Source organism: Salmo trutta, chromosome 26, assembly GCF_901001165.1.
Source record: "Salmo trutta chromosome 26, fSalTru1.1, whole genome shotgun sequence".
NCBI classification, from domain to species: domain Eukaryota; kingdom Metazoa; phylum Chordata; class Actinopteri; order Salmoniformes; family Salmonidae; genus Salmo; species Salmo trutta.
This window is the reverse complement of record NC_042982.1, coordinates 48,154,608-48,177,266: the sequence shown is the minus strand read 5'-3', so window position 1 is coordinate 48,177,266 and position 22,659 is coordinate 48,154,608. Positions and strand designations below refer to the sequence as shown.

General features: G+C 47.5%; 1 protein-coding gene across 1 annotated transcript in view; it reads right to left on the bottom strand.

Annotated features, from left to right (window-relative positions):
• LOC115163869 (nectin-1) overlaps positions 1-22,659 on the bottom strand; it is a 156,178-nt gene that overhangs the window by 77,173 nt on the left and 56,346 nt on the right. Inside the window, exon 2 of the mRNA XM_029716082.1 lies at positions 30-401. Coding sequence (XP_029571942.1) covers positions 30-401 — 372 coding nt within the window. The remainder of the gene's footprint in view (positions 1-29; positions 402-22,659) is intronic.

Genomic DNA, 22,659 nt, shown 5'->3' with positions numbered 1-22,659 from the left:
TGTCTTGTAGTGTCATATTGGGTTGTTACCAAACACGGTGAGGTTGACCATGTTCTCTCGGTTCCCAGCAGGGAAGGTGGTGTACTCGCAGATATATGCAGCCTCATCAGACAGCCTCAGGTTGGAGAACATGATGGTGGTGTCCTCCAGAGACGGGGTGCGGTGGCGGACCGCCGCCTGCTTGAAGGTCACCCTCTCCTTGAAGGGCGGGAGCACGGAGACGCCCAGCGACGGGTTGGCGATGGCCACGTTCTGTTTGGTGCCGTTCAGGAACTTCTGCCATGTCACCTGAGAGATCTTGACCGGGGGGTTGGAGTTAACGAAGATACAACGTAGCTCCACCTGGGAGCCCACGAAGCCTGACTTAATGGAGTCCATCTGGACACTCTGTCCATCTCCAGCTGAGAGGAGGACAGGAGAGAGGGAGGGGGAGGGAGGGAGAGAGAGAGGGGGAGGACAGGAGAGAGGGAGGGGGAGGAGGACAGGAGAGAGGGAGGAGGAGGGGAGGGGAAAGGGAGGAGAGAGGGAGGGGGAGGGGAAAGGGAGGAGAGAGAGGGGGAGGAAAGGAAAGGAGAGGGGGAGGAGAGAGAAATGGAGAGATGGAGAGAGAATGGGAGAGAGATAGATGGAGAGAGAGAAATGGAGAGAGAGAGATGGAGAGATGAGAGAGAGAATGAGAGAGAGGGAGAGAGGGGGGGAGGAGGACAGGAGAGAGTGAGGAGGAGGGAGGGAGAGAGAGAGGGGGAGGACAGGAGAGAGGGAGGGGGGAGGGAGGGAGAGGGAGAGGGGGAGGAAAGGAGAGAGGGAGGGAGAGAGAGAGGGGGACAGGAGAGAGAGAGGGAGGAAGAGGGAGGAAGAGGGAGGGAGAGAGAGTGAGAGGAGAGAGGAGGACAGAAGAGAGGGGAGGGGAAAGGGAGAGAGAGGGGGAGGAAAGAAGAGAGGGAGGAGGGAGGGATGGAGAGAGAGAGGGGGAGGAGAGGGGAGGACAGGAGAGAGGCAGGGACGGAGAGAGAGGGAGAGGAGAGGGGGAGGGCAGGAGAGAGGGAGGGGGAGGGAGGGAGAGAGAGGGGGAGGATAGGAGAGAGGGGGGAGGGAGGGAGGAGAGGGGAGGAGAGAAGGAGGAGGGAGGGAAGGAGAGAGAGAGGGGGAGGAGAGGGGGAGGACAGGAGAGAGGGAGGGGGAGGGGAAAGGGAGGAGAGGGGGAGGGGAGGGGAAAGGGAGGAGAGGGGGAGGGGGAGGAGAGGAGGAGAGAGGGGGGAGGAGAGGGGAGGAGCGGGGGAGGGAGGGAGGAGAGAGAGGGGGAGGAGAGAGGGGGAGAAAAGAGGGGTAGGGAGGGAGGAGAGAGAGGGGGAGGAGAGAGGGGGAGAGAAGAGGGGGAGGGAGGGAGAGAGAGAGGGGGAGGACAGGAGAGAGGGAGGGGGAGGAGGACAGGAGAGAGGGAGGAGGAGGGGAGGGGAAAGGGAGGAGAGAGGGAGGGGGAGGGGAAAGGGAGGAGAGAGAGGGGGAGGAAAGGAAAGGAGAGGGGGAGGAGAGAGAAATGGAGAGATGGAGAGAGAATGGGAGAGAGAGATAGATGGAGAGAGAGAAATGGAGAGAGAGAGATGGAGAGATGAGAGAGAGAATGAGAGAGAGGGAGAGAGGGGGGGAGGAGGACAGGAGAGAGTGAGGAGGAGGGAGGGAGAGAGAGAGGGGGAGGAGGACAGGAGAGAGGGAGGGGGGAGGGAGGGAGAGGGAGAGGGGGAGGAAAGGAGAGAGGGAGGGAGAGAGAGAGGGGGACAGGAGAGAGAGAGGGAGGAAGAGGGAGGAAGAGGGAGGGAGAGAGAGTGAGAGGAGAGAGGAGGACAGAGAGAGGGGAGGGGAAAGGGAGAGAGAGGGGGAGGAAAGAAGAGAGGGAGGAGGGAGGGATGGAGAGAGAGAGGGGGAGGAGAGGGGAGGACAGGAGAGAGGCAGGGACGGAGAGAGAGGGAGAGGAGAGGGGGAGGGCAGGAGAGAGGGAGGGGGAGGGAGGGAGAGAGAGGGGGAGGATAGGAGAGAGGGAGGAGTAGGGGAGGGGAAAGGGAGGAGAGAGAGGGGGAGGGAGGGAGGAGAGGGGGAGGAGAGAGGGGGGAGGGAGGGAGGAGAGGGGAGGAGAGAGGGAGGAGGGAGGGAAGGAGAGAGAGAGGGGGAGGAGAGGGGGAGGACAGGAGAGAGGGAGGGGGAGGGGAAAGGGAGGAGAGAGGGAGGGGAGGGGAAAGGGAGGAGAGGGGGAGGGGGAGGGGAGGGGAAAGGGAGGAGAGGGGGAGGGGGAGGAGAGGAGGAGAGAGGGGGGAGGAGAGGGGAGGAGCGGGGGAGGGAGGGAGGAGAGAGAGGGGGAGGAGAGAGGGGGAGAAAAGAGGGGTAGGGAGGGAGGAGAGAGAGGGGGAGGAGAGAGGGGGAGAGAAGAGGGGGAGGGAGGGAGGGAGGGAGGAGAGAGGGGGAGAGAAGAGGGGGAGGGAAGGGAGAGAGGAGGAGAAGAGAGGGGGAGGAGAGGAGAGATGGGAGAGAAGGGGAGGAGAGGGGGGATAGAGGGGGGGAGGGAGAGGAGAGGGAAAGGAGAAGGGGAGAGGGGGGAATGGGGGAGACAGAGAGAGAGGAAAGGAGAGGGAAAGAGAACAAAACAACAACATTTCATTATGATCTACAGGCCCACAAGTCCATTCCAGCCTGCTTGGCAGTGTGAACACGCACCATCCATCCACACACACTGCAACCCCATCCCTACTCTACCATACCTCACACACACTGCACTCCCCACCCCAAACAACCCCATCCCTACTCTACCATACCTCACACACACTGCAACCCCATCCCTACTCTACCATACCTCACACACACTGCACTCCCCACCCCAAACAACACCATCCATCCACACACACACTGCAACCCCATCCCTACTCTACCATACCTCACACACACTACACTCCCCCACCCCAAACAACACCATCCATCCACACACACTGCAAGCTCCACATATTTAATCAGAGACACCCACCCCGAGTTCCACAAAAACAACCCCATCCCTAAACCTTGACACCTAAACGTCCTCCAGTGCTCTGTTGAACTGTTCCTGTTGAAAAGCGATATCCCAGCATAAATACAGTAAAGCACACTAAAAGGTCAAAAAATATGTTTTGAGCAAAATAGTGTATTTAAGACCCAACTGTAAACTTCAAGGAGTTGGTCGGATGGGCATCTGTGATGTCATCGGCCTCCCCCTTGCTTGAGGAACAATAGAGGAGAGTACAGGTCTTCACGGGTCTACCTGACCGACACAGTTCTAACCTGGCAGGACGGTTTACTGAGACTAGCTGGTACAGCAGTTCTAACCTGGCAGGACGGTTTACTGAGACTAGCTGGTACAGCAGTTCTAACCTGGCAGGACGGTTTACTGAGACTAGCTGGTACAGCAGTTCTAACCTGGCAGGATGGTTTACTGAGACTAGCTGGTACAGCAGTTCTAACCTGGCAGGATGGTTTACTGAGACTAGCTGGTACAGCAGTTCTAACCTGGCAGGATGGTTTACTGAGACTAGCTGGTACAGCAGTTCTAACCTGGCAGGATGGTTTACTGAGACTAGCTGGTACAGCAGTTCTAACCTGGCAGGATGGTATATTTGATCCCCTGCTGATTTTGTACGTTTGCCCACTGACAAAGAAATGATCAGTCTATAATTTTAATAGTAGGTTTATTTGAACAGTGAGAGACAGAATAACAACAAAAAAATCCAGAAAAACGCATGTCAAAACTGTTATAAAATGAATTGCATTTTAATGAGGGAAACCTGTATCCGGATTACATCTTCAAACTAAGGGCAACCATGGCATCCGTGACAGGGAGGGAGAAGAATCCATCCAGGTATATGGGTAAGAGTCTAGCTAGCTACATTTTCGGATATTATACGAGTCTAATTTCGTCAGAAAGTCGTTTTCATTTGAAGTGAATGTGTACTGTTACCTAGCTAGCTACCGTTAGCTGACTTGCCTAGCTAGCTAATGTTACGTGTATGATCTGTGTAGTAATATTATTTGTATCTCAGAGCCATTTGCATTGCTATTTATAGCCTAATGTTAATTAATTAACCTGGTTGGTTAGCTACCTGCAGATTCATGCAGGGTAGTAACGTTATGAGTTGGGATTATGGTTCATTGTTTAGCTAGCTAGCTAGCTTCATGTATAAACAAAAGACTTCATGTATAAACAAAATACTAACTATTTCAATAGAATGTTTATTATGTCACCGCGACAACCGTCGATAGACATAGCTGGTAAATTCACTCTGGCTATCTACTCTGATTTCAGAGCACTCTCGTCTGAGTGTGCGAGAGCGCAGAATAACTGACGAATTTACTAACGCTCAACACCGATTAAACGTTGAGAAAAAAAAATCATAATTAAATTGTTGCCAGCAGCAGAGTAGCAGTCACCAATGCTCTGGATAACATGAAAACAGCCTAACCAGCTCTGCTATGGTGAGTAAAATGGTCAGATTGAACTGTTCTCTCATTTGTGTCTGGAAGTAGCTAGAAAGCTAGCCAACGTTAGCCAGTTAGCTTGGGTGCTTTTGTTAGGTCATAACTCTCGCATCAACCCTACTCATCGTCCAGAGCGTCCCGTGTGCACTCTGAACGCTCCGAGAGCGAAACACTCTGAATTTACGAATGGACAATCTGACAACGCTCTGAGTTTACGAACGCCCAAAGCACACTCTGGCACTCCAGATTGAATTTACGATCACACCCGTAGTATAAACCAGCCTTTAGTCTTGAACTCTTTGGTTATTTAGTATACGGCTTTACATGTAAATCCTTAAAGAGATGGGTGGGGCTAAGGCTTAAGAGGGTGTGAACGATGCTGAATGGGTGAAGACAAAGAAGAGCTCTCCAGTAGCTGTACCAAAACATTCAAGGGCCATTTTCTCAAAAGTTTATCAACTTTTAAAGCAGAATAACTTTCATTGTTTCTCAACTGTAGTGTATAATATACAATTTTGTAGCTCTGAGTCTCTACTTTTATAAATGTAAAAAACACAATTAAAAATGTTGCTACATAAGACCAATCGGTCACAAATATGGGTTGTATTTACAATGGTGTTTGTTCTTCACTGGTTGCCCTTTTCTTGTGACAACAGGTCACAAATCTTGCTGCTGTGATGTCACACTGTGGTATTTCACCCAATAGATATGGGAGTTTTTCATAATTGGATTTGTTTTATAATTCTTTGTGGATCTGTGTAATCTGACGGAAATATCTGTCTCTAATATGGTCATACATTAGGCAGGAGGTTAGGAAGTGCAGCCCAGTCCTCTCTCTCTTTCAGTTTCTTCTCCTCTCCACACAATGATTCCTTGTTGCACGTACCACTGGAAGCCATATAGCTCCATCACACATCTACAAATCAAACTGTTTTTATGTTATCACTACACTACTGTAGAGGCGTCTGACTAGAGGTTGACACGGGAGTACAAATTCATTCCTGTCCCGTCTTGTTCTGATCCCTCAACAGTTCTATAACCCCAGAACTTTCCTGTCCCGTCCAGATAAAAATCACTCCCATCCCGTGCTCATTTATACGGGCAGAAAACAGGAATAACTGCTCGTCTGTGTGTCCCCGCTCAGCATGTGAGTAACCATAGCAACTTCTCCGTTCGGCTGCTGCTCAGCAATACTTCCACAGCTGATAACCACATTACCAGGTTTTGGCAATGAAGGCAGCACATCTACTAACCGGATGAACACGTATATAAAAGGTGTAAAGTATGGTTCAGCATGAATCTGAGGTAAGGTAGTAAACCACCGGTTCCTGTGGACTGTAGATCCAGTCCTGTCCTGTCCCGAACTTGAATGTAAAACTGCCATTCCTGCCAGAAACCCTGCAGGACACGCAAGACCTGTTCCTGTGTCAACTTCTACTTCCAACGGCCTATTTGGAAAACGTTCAACACCCTTGACTTTTTCCACATTTAGTTGTGTTACAAAGTGGGATTAACATGGATTCAATTGTCATTTTTTTGTCAATAATCTACACCAAATATTCTGTATTGTCAAAGTGGAATAATTTATAAAAAACATTTCTAAAATAAATGAAAAGTAAAACACTAATATATCTTCATTAGTTAAGTGTTCACACCCCCTGAGTCAATACATGTTAGAAATACCTTTGGCAGCAACTACAGCTGTGAGTCTCTAAGAGCGTTGCACACCTGGATTGTGCAATATTTGCCCATTATTCTTTCAAAACATTATTAAAGGTCTGTCAAGTTGGTTGTTGATTATTGCTAGATAGACATTATCCATTCTTTCCATAGATTTTCAACCCAATTTATGTCAAAACTGTAACTCGGCCACTCAGGAACAGTCAATGTCGTCTTGGTAAACAACTCCAGTGTAGATTTGGCCTTGTGTTTGAGGTTATTGTCCTGCTGAAAGGTGAATTTGTCTCCCAGTGTCTGTTGGAAAGCAGACTGAACCAGGTTTTCCTTTATGATTTTGGAGTGCTTAGCTCTATTCCATTTATTTTTATCCTAAAAAACTCTGTAGTCCATGCCAATGACAAGCATACCCATAACATGATGCAGCCACCACCATGCTTGAAAATATGAAGCATGATACATAGTGATGTGTTGTGTTAGATTTGCCCCAAACATAACACTTTGTATTCAGGACAAAAAGTGCATTACTTTGTGACATTTGAAGTATTACTTTAGTGCCTCATTGCAAACAGGATGCATGTTTTGGAATATTTCTATTCTGTACAGGCTTAATTATTTTCACTCTGTCATTTAGGTTAGTATTGTGGAGTAACTACAATGTTGTTGATCCATCCTCAGTTCTCTCCTACCACAGCCATTAAACTCAATAACTGTTTTAAAGTCATGGTGAAATCCCTGAGTGGTTTCCTTCCTCTCCGGCAACTGAGTTAGGAAGGACACCTGTATTTGTGTAGTCACTGGGTGTATTGATACACCATCCAAAGTGTAACTAATAACTTCACTATTATTTTCACCCATCTACCCTCCCTGGCCTTGATTGGTTGAATATGTGCTTGAAATGCACTACTCGACTGAGGGACCTTACAGACAACTGTATGTGTGGGGTACAGAGATGAGGTTGTCATTCAAAAATCATGTTAAACACTATTATTGCACACAGAGTCCATGCAAATTATTATGTGATTTTTACTCCTGAACTTATTTAGGCTTTCCATAACAAAGACGGAATATTTATTGACTCAAGACATTTCAGCTTTTCATATTTTATTAATTTGTATAAAAATCTCAAATCAAAATTGACATGAGATGGGATATTGTGGGATATTGGGATATTGTGAGTAGATTAGTGACACAAAATCTCAGACTGTAACACAACAAAATGCGGGAAAAGGGAGTTGAATAATTTCTGAAGGCAAAAACCAGAAACAATAGTACTATTATTTAATTGAATTAATGATGAAGTTTAATTTGAACTAGAGGCAAAGAAGAAATGCACACTGGGGATTTGACCTCTCTGACCTTGGCAACAACTGTTAAAGTAAAAATACAGCTTTGCCCTGGAGAGGAGAGTCTCTGTCACACCAAAACACGGTATCAGAGACAGAGATACTATTCGCACATCATTACAACACTGTAAATAGAAATAATATGATATTTACAAGGTCTTTATTCTTTTGGAACCTTTGTGAGTGTAATGTTTACTGTTAATTTTTTATTGTTTCTTTTTACTTTTGTTAATTATCTACTTGCTTTGGTAATGTAAACATATGTTTCCCATGTCAATAAAGCTCTTTGAATAGAGAGAGAGGGAGAGTTAGATATAAAGAGAGGGAGGGAGGGAGAACGAGAGAGAAAAATGGACAGAGGAAGAGAGAGAGAGAGCAAGGGAGTGAGAGAAGGGGAGAGAGAGAGAGAAGGGGAGATAGAGAGAAGGGGAGAGAGAGAAAAACAGAGAGAGAGAGAGAGAGAGAAGGGGAGAGAGACACAGAGATAGAGAAGGGGAGAGAGAGAGAAAAACACAGAGAGAGACAGGGAGAGAGGGACAGAGAGAGAAGGAGAGAGAGGGACAGAGATAGAGAAGGGGAGAGAGAGAAAAACAGAGAGAGAGAGAGAGAGAGAGAAGGGGAGAGAGGGACAGAGAGAGAGAAGGGGAGAAAAAGAGAAAAACAGAGAGAGAGAGAGAGAGACAGAGAGAAAAACAGAGCAAGAGAAAGAGAAGGGGAGAGAGGGAGACAGAGAAAAACAGAGAGAGAGAGAGAGAGAGAGAGAGAGAGAGAGACAGAGAGAAAAACAGAGAGCGAAAGAAAGAGAAGGGGGGAGAGGGACAGAGAAAGCTCTCCCTTCTCTCTCCCCCTGCAGCTTTAACTAAAAAAGGTCTCTCTCTCTCACTCTGGTTTCGGTTAGACTGCAAAACCGTGTTGACGTTACCTGGCCAATGACAGGATGACATCACCCTACCCTGATAGGAAATAGCACGCAGACCAACTGTCACTAACCAAACACACTGGATGAAGGGAGGAGGGGTTGACAGTCAAAACACCCAAATGGGAAGCATTCCAAATGGGGCCCTATTCATTATTTAGTGCACTACTTTGGACCAGGGCCCATAGAGCTTTGGTCAAAATGAGTGCTACTATATAGGGAGGGAATAGGATCCCATTTGGGATGCTGCCTGGTCAATGATGACATGTGGGATTAGGGAGGATATCAGCCTGACAGTGAATAAGAAAATAGGATGTTTTACATCAAAGCTTTTTGCTGTATCTTCACTATGAAAACCCATAGACATGAGAGGTTATAATGTACCACATCTCTTAAAGTGACAGTTACATGGTTTCATATGAGAATTACATTAACACTCTGGTTGTGTCCAAAATAGCAGCCTATTAACTGCATAGTGCATTATGGGCCCTGGTCAAAGGCAGTGCACACATATGGAATAGGGTCCCATTGGGGACAACGCATTATCCCATTATGTGATCTGCTACTATATTTTACAGTGGTGGGGGGACAGGGGGCAGGACCAGGGGCCAGGAGAAAGGGCCAGGGAACATGGTGGGGGTGGGGGCCAGGGGACAGGGGAAAGGGCCAGGGAACATGGTGGGGGTGGGGGCCAGGTGACAGGCCCGAGGGACAAGAGCCAGGGGAAAGGGCCAGGGACCATGGTAGAGGCCAGGGGAAAGGGCCAGGGGAAGGGGCCAGGGAACATGATGAGGGTGGGGGGCCAGGGGAAGGGGCCAGGGAACATGGTGGGGGTGGGGGCCAGGGGACATGGTGAGGGTGGGGGCCAGGGAACATGGTGGGGGTGGGGGCCAGGGGACATGGTGGGGGTGGGGGCCGGGGGACAGGGCCAGGGACCATGGTGGGGGTGGGGGCCAGGGGACAGGGGAAGGGGCCAGGGAACATGGTGGGGGTGGGGGCCAGGGGACATGGTGGGGGTGGGGGCCGGGGGACAGGGCCAGGGAACATGGTGGGGGTGGGGGCCAGGGGACAGGGGAAGGGGCCAGGGAACATGGTGGGGGTGGGGGCCAGGGCCAGGGGAAGGGGCCAGGGAACATGGTGGGGGGGGGACAAGGTGGTGGGGAGGTGATGAATTATGGGGTGAAAATGGTCTGAACCTTACTCCTACCCTCATCTAACTCCCTCACCCCTCATCTAACTCCCTCACCCCTCACCTAACTCCCTCACCCCTCACCTAACTCCCTCACCCCTCACCTAACTCCCTCACCCCTCACCTAACTCCCTCACCCCTCATCTAACTCCCTCACCCCTCATCTAACTCCCTCACCCCTCAACTAACTCCCTCACCCCTCACCTAACTCCCTCATCTAACTCCCTCACCCCTCATCTAACTCCCTCACCCCTCAACTAACTCCCTCACCCCTCATCTAACTCCCTCACCCCTCATCTAACTCCCTCACTTAATGAGATGAAAAGGTTATATAAAGTGATACAGAGGATTTGAGAGGAGTGAGGGAGTTAGGTAAGGAGTGAGGGAGTTTGGTAAGGAGTGAGGGAAGGCGTGAGGGAGTTTGGTAAGGAGTGAGGGACAGGAGTAAGGGAGTTAGGTCCTCTCCTCTCCTCTTATTCTCTCCTCTCCTCTTAACCTCCTCTCCTCTTAACCTCCTCTCCTCTTAACCTCCTCTCCTCTCCTTCCCTCTCCTCCTCTCCCCTCCCCTCTCTGTCACAAAAAAACATAATTTGGTCCCTATAAGTATACCAGTACATTCGGAAAGTATTCAGAAACTTTGAAAAAAAAAAATTCCCACATTTTGTTACTTTACACCCTTATTCTAAAATGGATTAAATAAATGCAAATTATTTATCAGTCCATACACAATACCTCATAATTATAAAGCAAAAACAGATTTTTAGAAATGTTAGCAAATCTTTTAAAGCTAAAAAACAGAAATATCTTATTTACATAACATTCAGACCCTTTGCTATGAGACTCAAAATTCAGCTCAGGTGCATCCTGGTTCCATTGATCATCCTTGAGATGTTTCTACAACTTGATTGGAGTCCACCTGTGGTAAATTCAATTGCTTGGGAATGATTTAGAAAGGCACACACCTGTCTATATAAAGGTCCCACAGTTGACAGTGCATGTCAGAGCAAAAACCAAGCCATGAGGTCGAAGGAATTGTTCTTAGAGCTCAGAGACACGATTGTGTTGAGGAACAGATCTGGGGAAAGGCACCAAAACATTTCTGCAGCATTGAAGGACCCCAAGAACACAGTGGCCTCCATCATTCTTAAATGGAAGAAGTTTGGAACCACCAAGACTCTTCCTAGAGCTGGCCGCCCGACCAAACTGAGCAATCGGGGCAGAAGGGCCTTGGTCAGGGAGGTGACCAAGAACCCGATTGCCATTCTGACAGAGCTCCAGAGTTCCTCTGTGGAGATGGGAGAACCTTCCAGAAGGACAACCATCTCTGCAGCACTCTACCAATAAGGTCTGTATGGTAGAGTGGCCAGACAGAAACCACTCTTCAGTAAAAGGCATGACAGTCCGCTTGGAGTTTGCCAAAAGGCACCTAAAGGACTCAGACCATGAGAAACAAGATTCTCCGGTCTGATGGAGATTCTCCAGTCAGAAAGTTAAAGCTTGGTCGCAAATGGGTCTTCCAAATGGACAATGACCCAAAGCATACTTCCAAAGTTGTGGCAAAATGGCTTAAGGACAACAAAAGTCAAGGTATTGGAGTGGCCATCACAAAGTCCTGACCTTAATCCCATAGAAAATCTGTGTGCAGAACTGAAAAAGCGTGTGAGAGCAAGGAGGCCTACAAACCTGACTCAGTTACACCAGCTCTGTCAGGAGGAATGGGCCGAAATTTACCAAATTTATTGTGGGAAGCTTGTGGAAGGCTACCCAAAACGTTTGACCCAAGTTAAACAATTTAAAGGCAATGCTGCCAAATACTAATTGAGTGTATGCAAACTTCTGACTCACTGGGAATGTGATGAAAGAAATAAAAGCTGAAATAAATAATTCCCTCTACTATTATTCTGACATTTCACATTCTGAAAATAAAGTGGTGATCCTAACTGACCTAAAACAGGGAATTTTTACTAGGATCAAATGTCAGGAATGGTGAAAAACTGAGTTTAAATGCTTTTTTGGCTAAGGTGTATGTAAACTTCCCACTTCAACTGTAAATGTACTTATCTATTGTTTACCTAATACCCATTTTTTACTTTAAAATTGCACTTTTGGTTAGAGCCTGTAAGTAAGCATTTCACTGTAAGGTGAAATGTTGTATTCGGCACACGTGACAAATAAACTTTGATTTGATCTGTAAGGTCCCTCAGTCAAGCAGTGAATTTCAAACAGATTCAAATCAAATCAAATGTTATTGGTCACATACACATGGTTAGCAGATGTTAATGCTAGTGTAGCGAAATGCTTGTGCAACCACACGTAGAGGGTCACCTATTGGTAGATGGGTAAAACAAAAAAAAAGCAGACATTGAATATCCCTTTGAGCATGGTGAAGTTATTAATTACACTTTGGATGGTGTATCAATACACCCAGTCACTACACAGATGCAGGTGTCCTTCCTAACTCAGTTGCCAGAGAGGAAGGAAACTGCAGGGATTTCACTATGAGGCCAATATTGGCTAAATAACAGGTGTGCTTTGTTAAAAGATAATTTGTGGAATTTATTTCCTTCTTAATGCGTTTGAGCCAATCAGTTGTGTTGTGACAAGGTCGGGGTGGTATACATAAGATAGCCCTATTTGGTAAAAGACCAAGTCCATATTTTAGAAAGAACAGCTAAAATAAATATATATTACCTTTATTTAACCAGGTAGGCCAGTTGAGAACAAGTTCTCATTTACAACTGCGACCTGGTCAAGATAAAGCAAAGCAGTGTGACAAAAACAACACTTAGTTACACATGGAATAAACAAGCGTACAGTCAATAACACAATAGGAAAATCTATATACAGTGTGTGCAAATGAGGTAAGATTAGGGAGGTAATGCAATAAATAGGCCGTAGTGGCGAAGTAATTACAATTTAGCAATTACACACTGGAGTGATAGATGAGCAGATGATGATGTGCAAGTAGAAATACTGGTGTGCAAAAGAGCAAAAAAAGTAAATAAAAACAATATGTGGATGAGGTAGGTAGATTGGATGGGCTATTTATAGATGGGCTATGTACAGCTGCAGCGATCGGTAAGCTGCTCAGGTAGCATAAATAAGCAAAGAGAAATGACAGTCCATCATTACTTTAAGACATGAAGGTCAGTCAAATGTTTTCACTTTGTCATTATGGGGTATTGTGCGTAGATGGGTGAGAAAAAAAATATATTGAATCCATTTTGAATTCAGGCTGTAACACAAGTAAAATGTGGAATAATTCAAGGCGTATGAATACTTTCTGAAGGACCTGCATTGCCTTAGAAACTATGTGAGCGAACCAAATGGTTACCGAGAAAAGATAAAACATTTCTGTTCTCTCCTCATCCCCCTCTCCTCTCCTCTGAGGCCAAGCCATGCACAAACGTATAAGTGATATTTTGCACAGTGATCATTATTGACAGTAGTGTTGTGGAGGGATGGTGGAGGGCAGGTAGCATAGCAGTTAGAGCGTGGGGACAGTAACCGAAAAATCGCTGGGGGGCCAGTAAACGAAAAGTCGCTGGTTCGAATCCCCGAGCTGACAAGGTGAAAAATCTATCGATGTGCATTTGAGCAAGGCACTTAACCCTGATTGCTCCTGGAAGTCGCTCTGGAAAAGTGTGTCTGATAAATGACTAAAACGTAAATGTAAGGGAGAGGCAGAGAGAAAGAAGGGGAGAGAGAGGGGAAGACAGAGAGACAGAAAGACAGAAAGAGAGAGTGAAGGGGAGGGATGATGTCCTAGTCATTGGCACATTTGGCCTGTGAAGGGTGTATCTTCAAAGCACCGGATCCCTCTTTGTAGAGAGGGGGGGAGGGTGGTTGGGCGAGGCTTTGTTAATGTGCTGCAGGGTTAGCAGGCCTGGACAGGTCGAGGTGACTCTCCTCCCTCTCCCCCTACCTCTCTCTCTCCCCCTACCTCTCTCTCCCCCTACCTCTCTCTCCCACTACCTCTCTCTCCCCCTACCTCTCTCTCTCTCTCTACCTCTCTCTCTCTCTCTACCTCTCTCTCTCTACCTCCCTACCTCCCTACCTCCCTACCTCCCTACCTCCCTACCTCTGATTCCCGCTCAGTTGGCGTAACTTTACTTGGCTGCTGAACTCAAATCAAATTGTATTAATACAACAAGTAGACCTTACAGTGAAATGCTGACTTACAAAGCCTCGAAACAACAATGCAGTTTAAAAAATAAGAATAAGAAATAAAAGGAACAAGTAATTAAAGAGCAGCAGTAAAATAACAATAGCGAGGTTATATACAAAGGGTAGTGGTACAGAGTCAATGTGGAGGCTATATACAGGGGGTACCGGTACAGAGTCAATGTGGAGGCTATATACAGGGTGTTACGGTACAGAGTCAATGTGGAGGCTATATACAGGGTGTTACGGTACAGAGTCAATGTGGAGGCTATATACAGGGGGTACCGGTACAGAGTCAATGTGGAGGCTATATACAGGGGGTACCGGTACAGAGTCAATGTGGAGGCTATATAGAGGGGGTACCGGTACAGAGTCAAGGTGGAAGCTATATACAGGGTGTTATGGTACAGAGTCAATGTGGAGGCTATATACAGGGTATTACGGTACAGAGTCAATGTGGAGGCTATATACAGGGTATTACGGTACAGAGTCAATGTGCAGAGGCACCAGTTAGTGAGGTAGTTGAGGTAATATGTACATGTAGGTAGAGTTACTAAAGTGACTATGCATAGATAATAAACAGAGAGTAGCAGCAGCGTAGAAGAGGAGGTGTGTGGGGGTGGGGGGAGGGCAATGCAAACAGTCTGGATAGCAATTTAATTAGATGTTAAGGAGTCATGGCTTGGGGGTAGAAATTCTATTGGGTGAAATACCACAGGGTGCCATCACAGCAGCAAGGTTTGTGACCTGTTGCCACAAGAAAAGGGCAACCAGTGAAGAACAAACACCATTGTAAATACAACCCATATTTATGTTTATTTATTTTCCCTTTGGTACTTGTATTATCTGCACATTGTTACAACATTATATATACACACATAATGACATGTGTAATGTCTTTATTATTTTGAAACTTTTGTAATGTAATGTTTACTGTTAATTTTGATTGGTTATTTCACTTTTGTTTTATCTATTTCACTTGCTTTGGCAATGTTAACATATATTCCCAATGCCAATAAAGCCCTAAAATGTAAAAATGTATTTGAATTGAAATGTAATTGAATTGAGCGAGAGAGATGGAGAAACAGAGAGTGTTGGTATGTACTGTAACTACTATATCTGGCCATATATCACACTGTTGGTATGTACTATAACTACTATATCTAGTGATATATCACACTGTTGGTATGTCCTGTAACTACTATATCTGGCCATATATCAAACTGTTGGTATGCACTGTAACTACTATATCTGGCCATATATCACACTGTTGGTATGTACTGTAACTACTATATCTAGTGATATATCACAGATACATTAGCTGTCTTAGTATTGAGGGACATGACCTATTGAAGAGGAAGAGGAGGAGCAGGGACAACATGAAAAGGAAGACAAGAAAAAAAAATGGTTAGACTTGTCATTCTCAATGACAGGAAATATGGCAGCCATACATGTATCTCACAACCCCACCCCCCTCATCCTCCATCCCCGGGAACTTTCCATTCTCAATGACAGGCATTCAGGCAACTAAGGTAGGTAAAACATCTTCCTGAATAAAGCAGCTTTAAGAATACATCACAGTGACTTTGTTAACATATGACATCATCACCACGTCAACAGGACTAGAGAAACCTTCACAGGGCTAGAGAAACCTTCACAGGACTAGAGAAACCTTCACAGGACTAGAGAAACCTTCACAGGACAAGAGAAACCTTCACAGGACTAGAGAAACCTTCACAGGGCAAGAGAAACTTTCACAGGACTAGAGAAACCTGCACAGGACTAGAGAAACCTTCACAGGGCAAGAGAAACTTTCACAGGACTAGAGAAACCTGCACAGGACTAGAGAAACCCTCACAGGGCAAGAGAAACTTTCACAGGACTAGAGAAACCTGCACAGGACTAGAGAAACTTTCACAGGACTAGAGAAACCTTCACAGGACTAGAGAAACCTTCACAGGACTAGAGAAACCTTAACAGGACTAGATAAACCTTCACAGGGCAAGAGAAACCTTCACAGGGCAAGAGAAACCTTCACAGGACTAGAGAAACCTTCACAGGACTAGAGAAACCTTCACAGGGAAAGAGTCAGTAACCTGCACAGGACTAGAGTCAGTAACCTGCACAGGACTAGAGTCAGTAACCTGCACAGGACTAAAGTCAGTAACCTGCACAGGACTAAAGTCAGTAACCTGCACAGGTCTAGAGTCAGTAACCTGCACAGGTCTAGAGTCAGTAACCTTCACAGGACTAGAGTCAGTAACCTTCACAGGACTAGAGTCAGTAAACTTCACAGGACTAGAGTCAGTAAACTTCACAGGACTAGAGTCAGTAACCTTCACAGGACTAGAGAAACCTTCACAGGACTAGAGTCAGTAACTTTCACAGGACTAGAGAAACCTTCACAGGACTAGAGTCAGTAACCTGCACAGGGCTAGAGTCAGTAACCTGCACAGGGCTAGAGTCAGTAACCTTCACAGGACTAGAGTCAGTAACCTTCACAGGACTAGAGTCAGTAACCTTCACAGACACACAGCTCAGATCTGCATTAGGGAGGCACACACACACAGCTCAGATCTGCATCAGGGAAGCACACACACACAGCTGTAGAAAATATCCTTAAGGAGCCACTAGTTATTTATAGAGCATGATGGGGTACAGAGTAAAATGATTTAATTAACTCCATTAAAGGGCAGCTGTGAACCATTATACAAATGTTGACTTAACAATGCAAACACAGTTGTAGTGCATGCACTTATCTAGAGTGGTCAGGGTGAGGTAGACCTACAGTGGTCAGGGTGAGGTAGACCTACAGTGGTCAGGGTGAGGTAGACCTACAGTGGTCAGGGTGAGGTAGACTTACAGTGGTCAGAATGAGGTAGACATACAGTGGTCAGGGTGAGGTAGACCTACAGTGGTCAGGGTGAGGTAGACCTACAGTGGTCTAGGGTGAGGTAGACCTACAGTGGTCAGGGTGAGGTAGACCTACAGTGGTCAGGGTGAGGTAGACCTACAGTGGTCAGGGTGAGGTAGACCTACAGTGGTCAGGATGAGGTAGACCTACAGTGGTCAGGGTGAGGTAGACCTACAGTGGTCAGGATGAGGTAGACCTACAGTGGTCAGGATGAGGTAGACCTACAGTGGTCAGGGTGAGGTAGACCTACAGTGGTCAGTGTGAGGTAGACCTACAGTGGTCAGGGTGAGGTAGACCTACAGTGGTCAGGGTGAGGTAGACCTACAGTGGTCAGGGTGAGGTAGACCTACAGTGGTCAGGATGAGGTAGACCTACAGTGGTCAGGATGAGGTAGACCTACAGTGGTCAGGGTGAGGTAGACCTACAGTGGTCAGGGTGAGGTAGACACCTCACCCTGACCTTGGGTTGTGCCGTGGCGGAGATCTTTGTGGGCTATACTCGGCCTTGTCTTCGGACGGTAAGTTGGTGGTTGTAGATATCCCTCTAGTGGTGTGGGGGCTGTGCTTTGGCAAAGTGGGTGGGGTTATATCCTGCCTGTTTGGCCCTGTCCGGGGGTATCATCGGATGGGGCCACAGTGTTTTCTGATCCCTCCTGTCTCAGCCTCCAGTATTTATGCTGCAGTAGTTTATGTGTCGGGGGGCTAGGGTCAGTCTGTTACATCTGGAGTATTCTCTTGTCTTATCCGGTGTCCTGTGTGAATGTAAATATGCTCTCTCTAATTCTCTCTTCTCTCTTTCTTTCTTTCTCTCGGAGGACCTGAGCCCTAGGACCATGCCTCAGGACTACCTGGCATGATGACTCCTTGCTGTCCCCAGTCCACCTGGCCATGCTGCTGCTCCAGTTTCAACTGTTCTGCCTGCGGCTACGGAACCCTGACCTGTTTCACCGGACGTGCTTGTTGCACCCTCGACAATTACTATGATTATTATTATTTGACCATGCTGGTCATTTACGAACATTTTAACATCTTGACCATGTTCTGTTATAATATCCACCCGGCACAGCCAGAAGAGGACTGGCCACCCCTCATAGCCTGGTTCCTCTCTAGGTTTCTTCCTAGGTTTTTGGCCTTTCTCAGGAGTTTTTCCTAGGGAGTTTTTCCCAGCCACCGTGCTTATTTCACATGCATTGCTTGCTGTTTGGGGTTTTAGGCTGGGTTTCTGTACAGCACTTTGAGATTTCAGCTGATGTACGAAGGGCTATATAAATAAATTTGATTTGATTTGACCTACAGTGGTCAGAATGAGGTATACCTACAGTGGTCAGGGTGAGGTAGACCTACAGTGGTCTAGGGTGAGGTAGACCTACAGTGGTCAGGGTGAGGTAGACCTACAGTGGTCAGGGTGAGGTAGACCTACAGTGGTCAGGGTGAGGTAGACCTACAGTGGTCAGGGTGAGGTAGACCTACAGTGGTCAGGATGAGGTAGACCTACAGTGGTCAGGGTGAGGTAGACCTACAGTGGTCAGGATGAGGTAGACCTACAGTGGTCAGGGTGAGGTAGACCTACAGTGGTCAGGGTGAGGTAGACCTACAGTGGTCAGGGTGAGGTAGACCTACAGTGGTCAGGGTGAGGTAGACCTACAGTGGTCAGGATGAGGTAGACCTACAGTGGTCAGGGTGAGGTAGACCTACAGTGGTCAGGGTGAGGTAGACCTACAGTGGTCAGGGTGAGGTAGACCTACAGTGGTCAGGGTGAGGTAGACCTACAGTGGTCAGGGTGAGGTAGACCTACAGTGGTCAGGATGAGGTAGACCTACAGTGGTCAGGGTGAGGTAGACCTACAGTGGTCAGGGTGAGGTAGACCTAAAGTGGTCAGGGTGAGGTAGACCTACAGTGGTCAGGATGAGGTAGACCTACAGTGGTCAGGGTGAGGTAGACCTACAGTGGTCAGGATGAGGTAGACCTACAGTGGTCAGGATGAGGTAGACCTACAGTGGTCAGGATGAGGTAGACCTACAGTGGTCAGGGTGAGGTAGACCTACAGTGGTCAGGATGATGACACACCAAATGATGACCACACGTCACCCCCATGTTACCCCCAACACGTCACCCCATGTTACCCCCAACACGTCACCCCCATGTTACTCCCAACACTGCTAACCCTACCACTGCTACCCCCAACACATTACCCCAACACTGCTACCCCCAACACTTCTACCCCCAACACTGCTACCCCCAACACATTACCCCAACACTGCTACCCCCAACACTGCTACCCCCAACACTGCTACCCCCAACACTGCCACCCCCAACACTGCTACCCCCAACACATTACCCCAACACTGCTACCCCCAACACTGCTACCCCCAACACATTACCCCAACACTGCTACCCCCAACACATTACCCCAACACTGCTACCCCCAACACTGCTAACCCCCAACACTGCTACCCCCAACACTGCTACCCCCAACACTGCTACCCCCAACTCTGCTACCCCCAACTCTGCTACCCCCAACTCTGCTACCCCCAACTCTGCTACCCCCAACTCTGCTACCCCCAACTCTGCCACCCCCAACACTGCTACCCCCAACTCTGCCACCCCAACACTGCTACCCCCAACACTGCTACCCCAACACTCCACAAACCTCCCTAACCAACCAGAGGTGATGCAGTCTACAGCTATTAACCCTGTCTGGCCTGGTCTACCTGAGTACAGGTATAGAACACACAGTCTACAGCTATTAACCCTGTCTGGCCTGGTCTACCTGAGGACAGGTATAGAACACACACAGTCTACAGCTATTAACCCTGTCTGGCCTGGTCTACCTGAGGACAGGTATAGAACACACAGTCTACAGCTATTAACCCTGTCTGGCCTGGTCTACCTGAGGACAGGTATAGAACACACACAGTCTACAGCTATTAACCCTGTCTGGCCTGGTCTACCTGAGGACAGGTATAGAACACACACAGGTTACAGCTATTAACCCTGTCTGGCCTGGTCTACCTGAGGACAGGTATAGAACACACACAGGTTACAGCTATTCACCCTGTCTGGCCTGGTCTACCTGAGGACAGGTATAGAACACACACAGTCTACAGCTATTAACCCTGTCTGGCCTGGTCTACCTGGTCTACCTGAGGACAGGTATAGAACACACACAGGTTACAGCTATTAACCCTGTCTGGCCTGGTCTACCTGAGGACAGGTATAGAACACACACAGTCTACAGCTATTAACCCTGTCTGGCCTGGTCTACCTGGTCTACCTGAGGACAGGTATAGAACACACACAGTCTACAGCTATTAACCCTGTCTGGCCTGGTCTACCTGGTCTACCTGAGGACAGGTATAGAACACACACAGTCTACAGCTATTAACCCTGTCTGGCCTGGTCTACCTGAGGACAGGTATAGAACACACACAGTCTACAGCTATTAACCCTGTCTGGCCTGGTCTACCTGGTCTACCTGAGGACAGGTATAGAACACACACAGTCTACAGCTATTAACCCTGTCTGGCCTGGTCTACCTGGTCTACCTGAGGACAGGTATAGAACACACACAGTCTACAGCTATTAACCCTGTCTGGCCTGGTCTACCTGGTCTACCTGAGGACAGGTATAGAACACACACAGTCTACAGCTATTAACCCTGTCTGGCCTGGTCTACCTGAGGACAGGTATAGAACACACACAGTCTACAGCTATTAACCCTGTCTGGCCTGGTCTACCTGAGGACAGGTATAGAACACACACAGGTTACAGCTATTAACCCTGTCTGGCCTGGTCTACCTGAGGACAGGTATAGAACACACAGGTTACAGCTATTAACCCTGTCTGGCCTGGTCTACCTGAGGACAGGTATAGAACACACACAGTCTACAGCTATTAACCCTGTCTGGCCTGGTCTACCTGAGGACAGGTATAGAACACACACAGTCTACAGCTATTAACCCTGTCTGGCCTGGTCTACCTGAGGACAGGTATAGAACACACACAGGTTACAACTATTAACCCTGTCTGGCCTGGTCTACCTGAGGACAGGTATAGAACACACAGGTTACAGCTATTAACCCTGTCTGGCCTGGTCTACCTGAGGACAGGTATAGAACACACACAGTCTACAGCTATTAACCCTGTCTGGCCTGGTCTACCTGAGGACAGGTATAGAACACACAGGTTACAGCTATTAACCCTGTCTGGCCTGGTCTACCTGAGGACAGGTATAGAACACACACAGTCTACAGCTATTAACCCTGTCTGGCCTGGTCTACCTGGTCTACCTGAGGACAGGTATAGAACACACAGGCTACAGCTATTAACCCTGTCTAGCCTGGTCTACCTGAGGACAGGTATAGAACACACACAGGTTACAGCTATTAACCCTGTCTGGCCTGGTCTACCTGGTCTACCTGAGGACAGGTATAGAACACACAGGCTACAGCTATTAACCCTGTCTGGCCTGGTCTACCTGAGGACAGGTATAGAACACACACAGGTTACAGCTATTAACCCTGTCTGGCCTGGTCTACCTGAGGACAGGTATAGAACACACACAGGTTACAGCTATTAACCCTGTCTGGCCTGGTCTACCTGAGTACAGGTATAGAACACACACAGGTTCGTTATTCCCATTGTGGAACCGGTTAAACACCTCAGCCTGCAGCTAACTGACAAAACAAAGGAACCGTTTGAGTTAACAAGGGATACAAAGTATATTGAAAGCAGGTGTGGATCCTGAGTTAAATATCATCCCAACATACTGAAGGTTATGGATAAGAATCCTGAGCAGGCCATTATTTTGGCTACTATGGCCGTGTCCCCAGATGATAACAACGGCCCCCATCCACAGGGCACGAGAGGTCACCGAATGGTTTGATGAGCATGAACATGATGTCACCAACCCAATGGATCAGAGAAGTTCTGGAGCGGTGCCCTGAGACAGTTCTTCACCACCATGTCTGGTGGAAGACTGGTGCTGCATCCCTCCAATAGAGATCCAGACTTGTAGAATCTATGGTGTGTTGAAGCTGTTCTGGCTCGTGGTGGCACAACGCCCTATTAAAACACTTCCTTTATTTTGGAAGTTACCTGTAGCATGATGTCATACTTTCAACCCTGCAGTTTTTCCCTTCTGGCCTGGGAAGGTAGAGAGGGTGTGTGTGTGTGTGTGTGTGTGTGTGTGTGTGTGTGTGTGTGTGTGTGTGTGTGTGTGTGTGTGTGTGTGAGTGTGTGTGAGTGTGTGTGTGTGTAGATACATTCCGCTGCATGCCCCTCTTCCCTCCCAGTTTCAATCTGTTGTTTCAGATACAGACTGACTGTCACTCACTATTCATAGAAGACAGGCCAGTACCTGATAATACATCTCTCTCTACCATAGAGGACAGACCAGTACCTGATAATAAATCTCTCTCTACCATAGAGGACAGGCCAGTACCTGATAATAAATCTCTCTCTACCATAGAGGACAGGCCAGTACCTGATAATAAATCTCTCTCTACCATAGAGGACAGGCCAGTACCTGATAATAAATCTCTCTCTACCATAGAGGACAGGCCAGTACCTGATAATAATCTCTCTCTACCATAGAGGACAGGCCAGTACCTGATAATAAATCTCTCTCTACCATAGAGGACAGGCCAGTACCTGATAATAAATCTCTCTCTACCATAGAGGACAGGCCAGTACCTGATAATAAATCTCTCTCTACCATAGAGGACAGGCCAGTACCTGGTAATAAATCTCTCTACCATAGAGGACAGGCCAGTACCTGATAATAAATCTCTCTCTACCATGGAGGACAGGCCAGTACCTGATAATAAATCTCTCTCTACCGTAGAGGACAGGCCAGTACCTGATAATAAATATCTCTACCGTAGAGGACAGGCCAGTACCTGATAATAAATCTCTCTCTATTCATAGAGGACAGGCCAGTACCTGATAATAAATATCTCTAC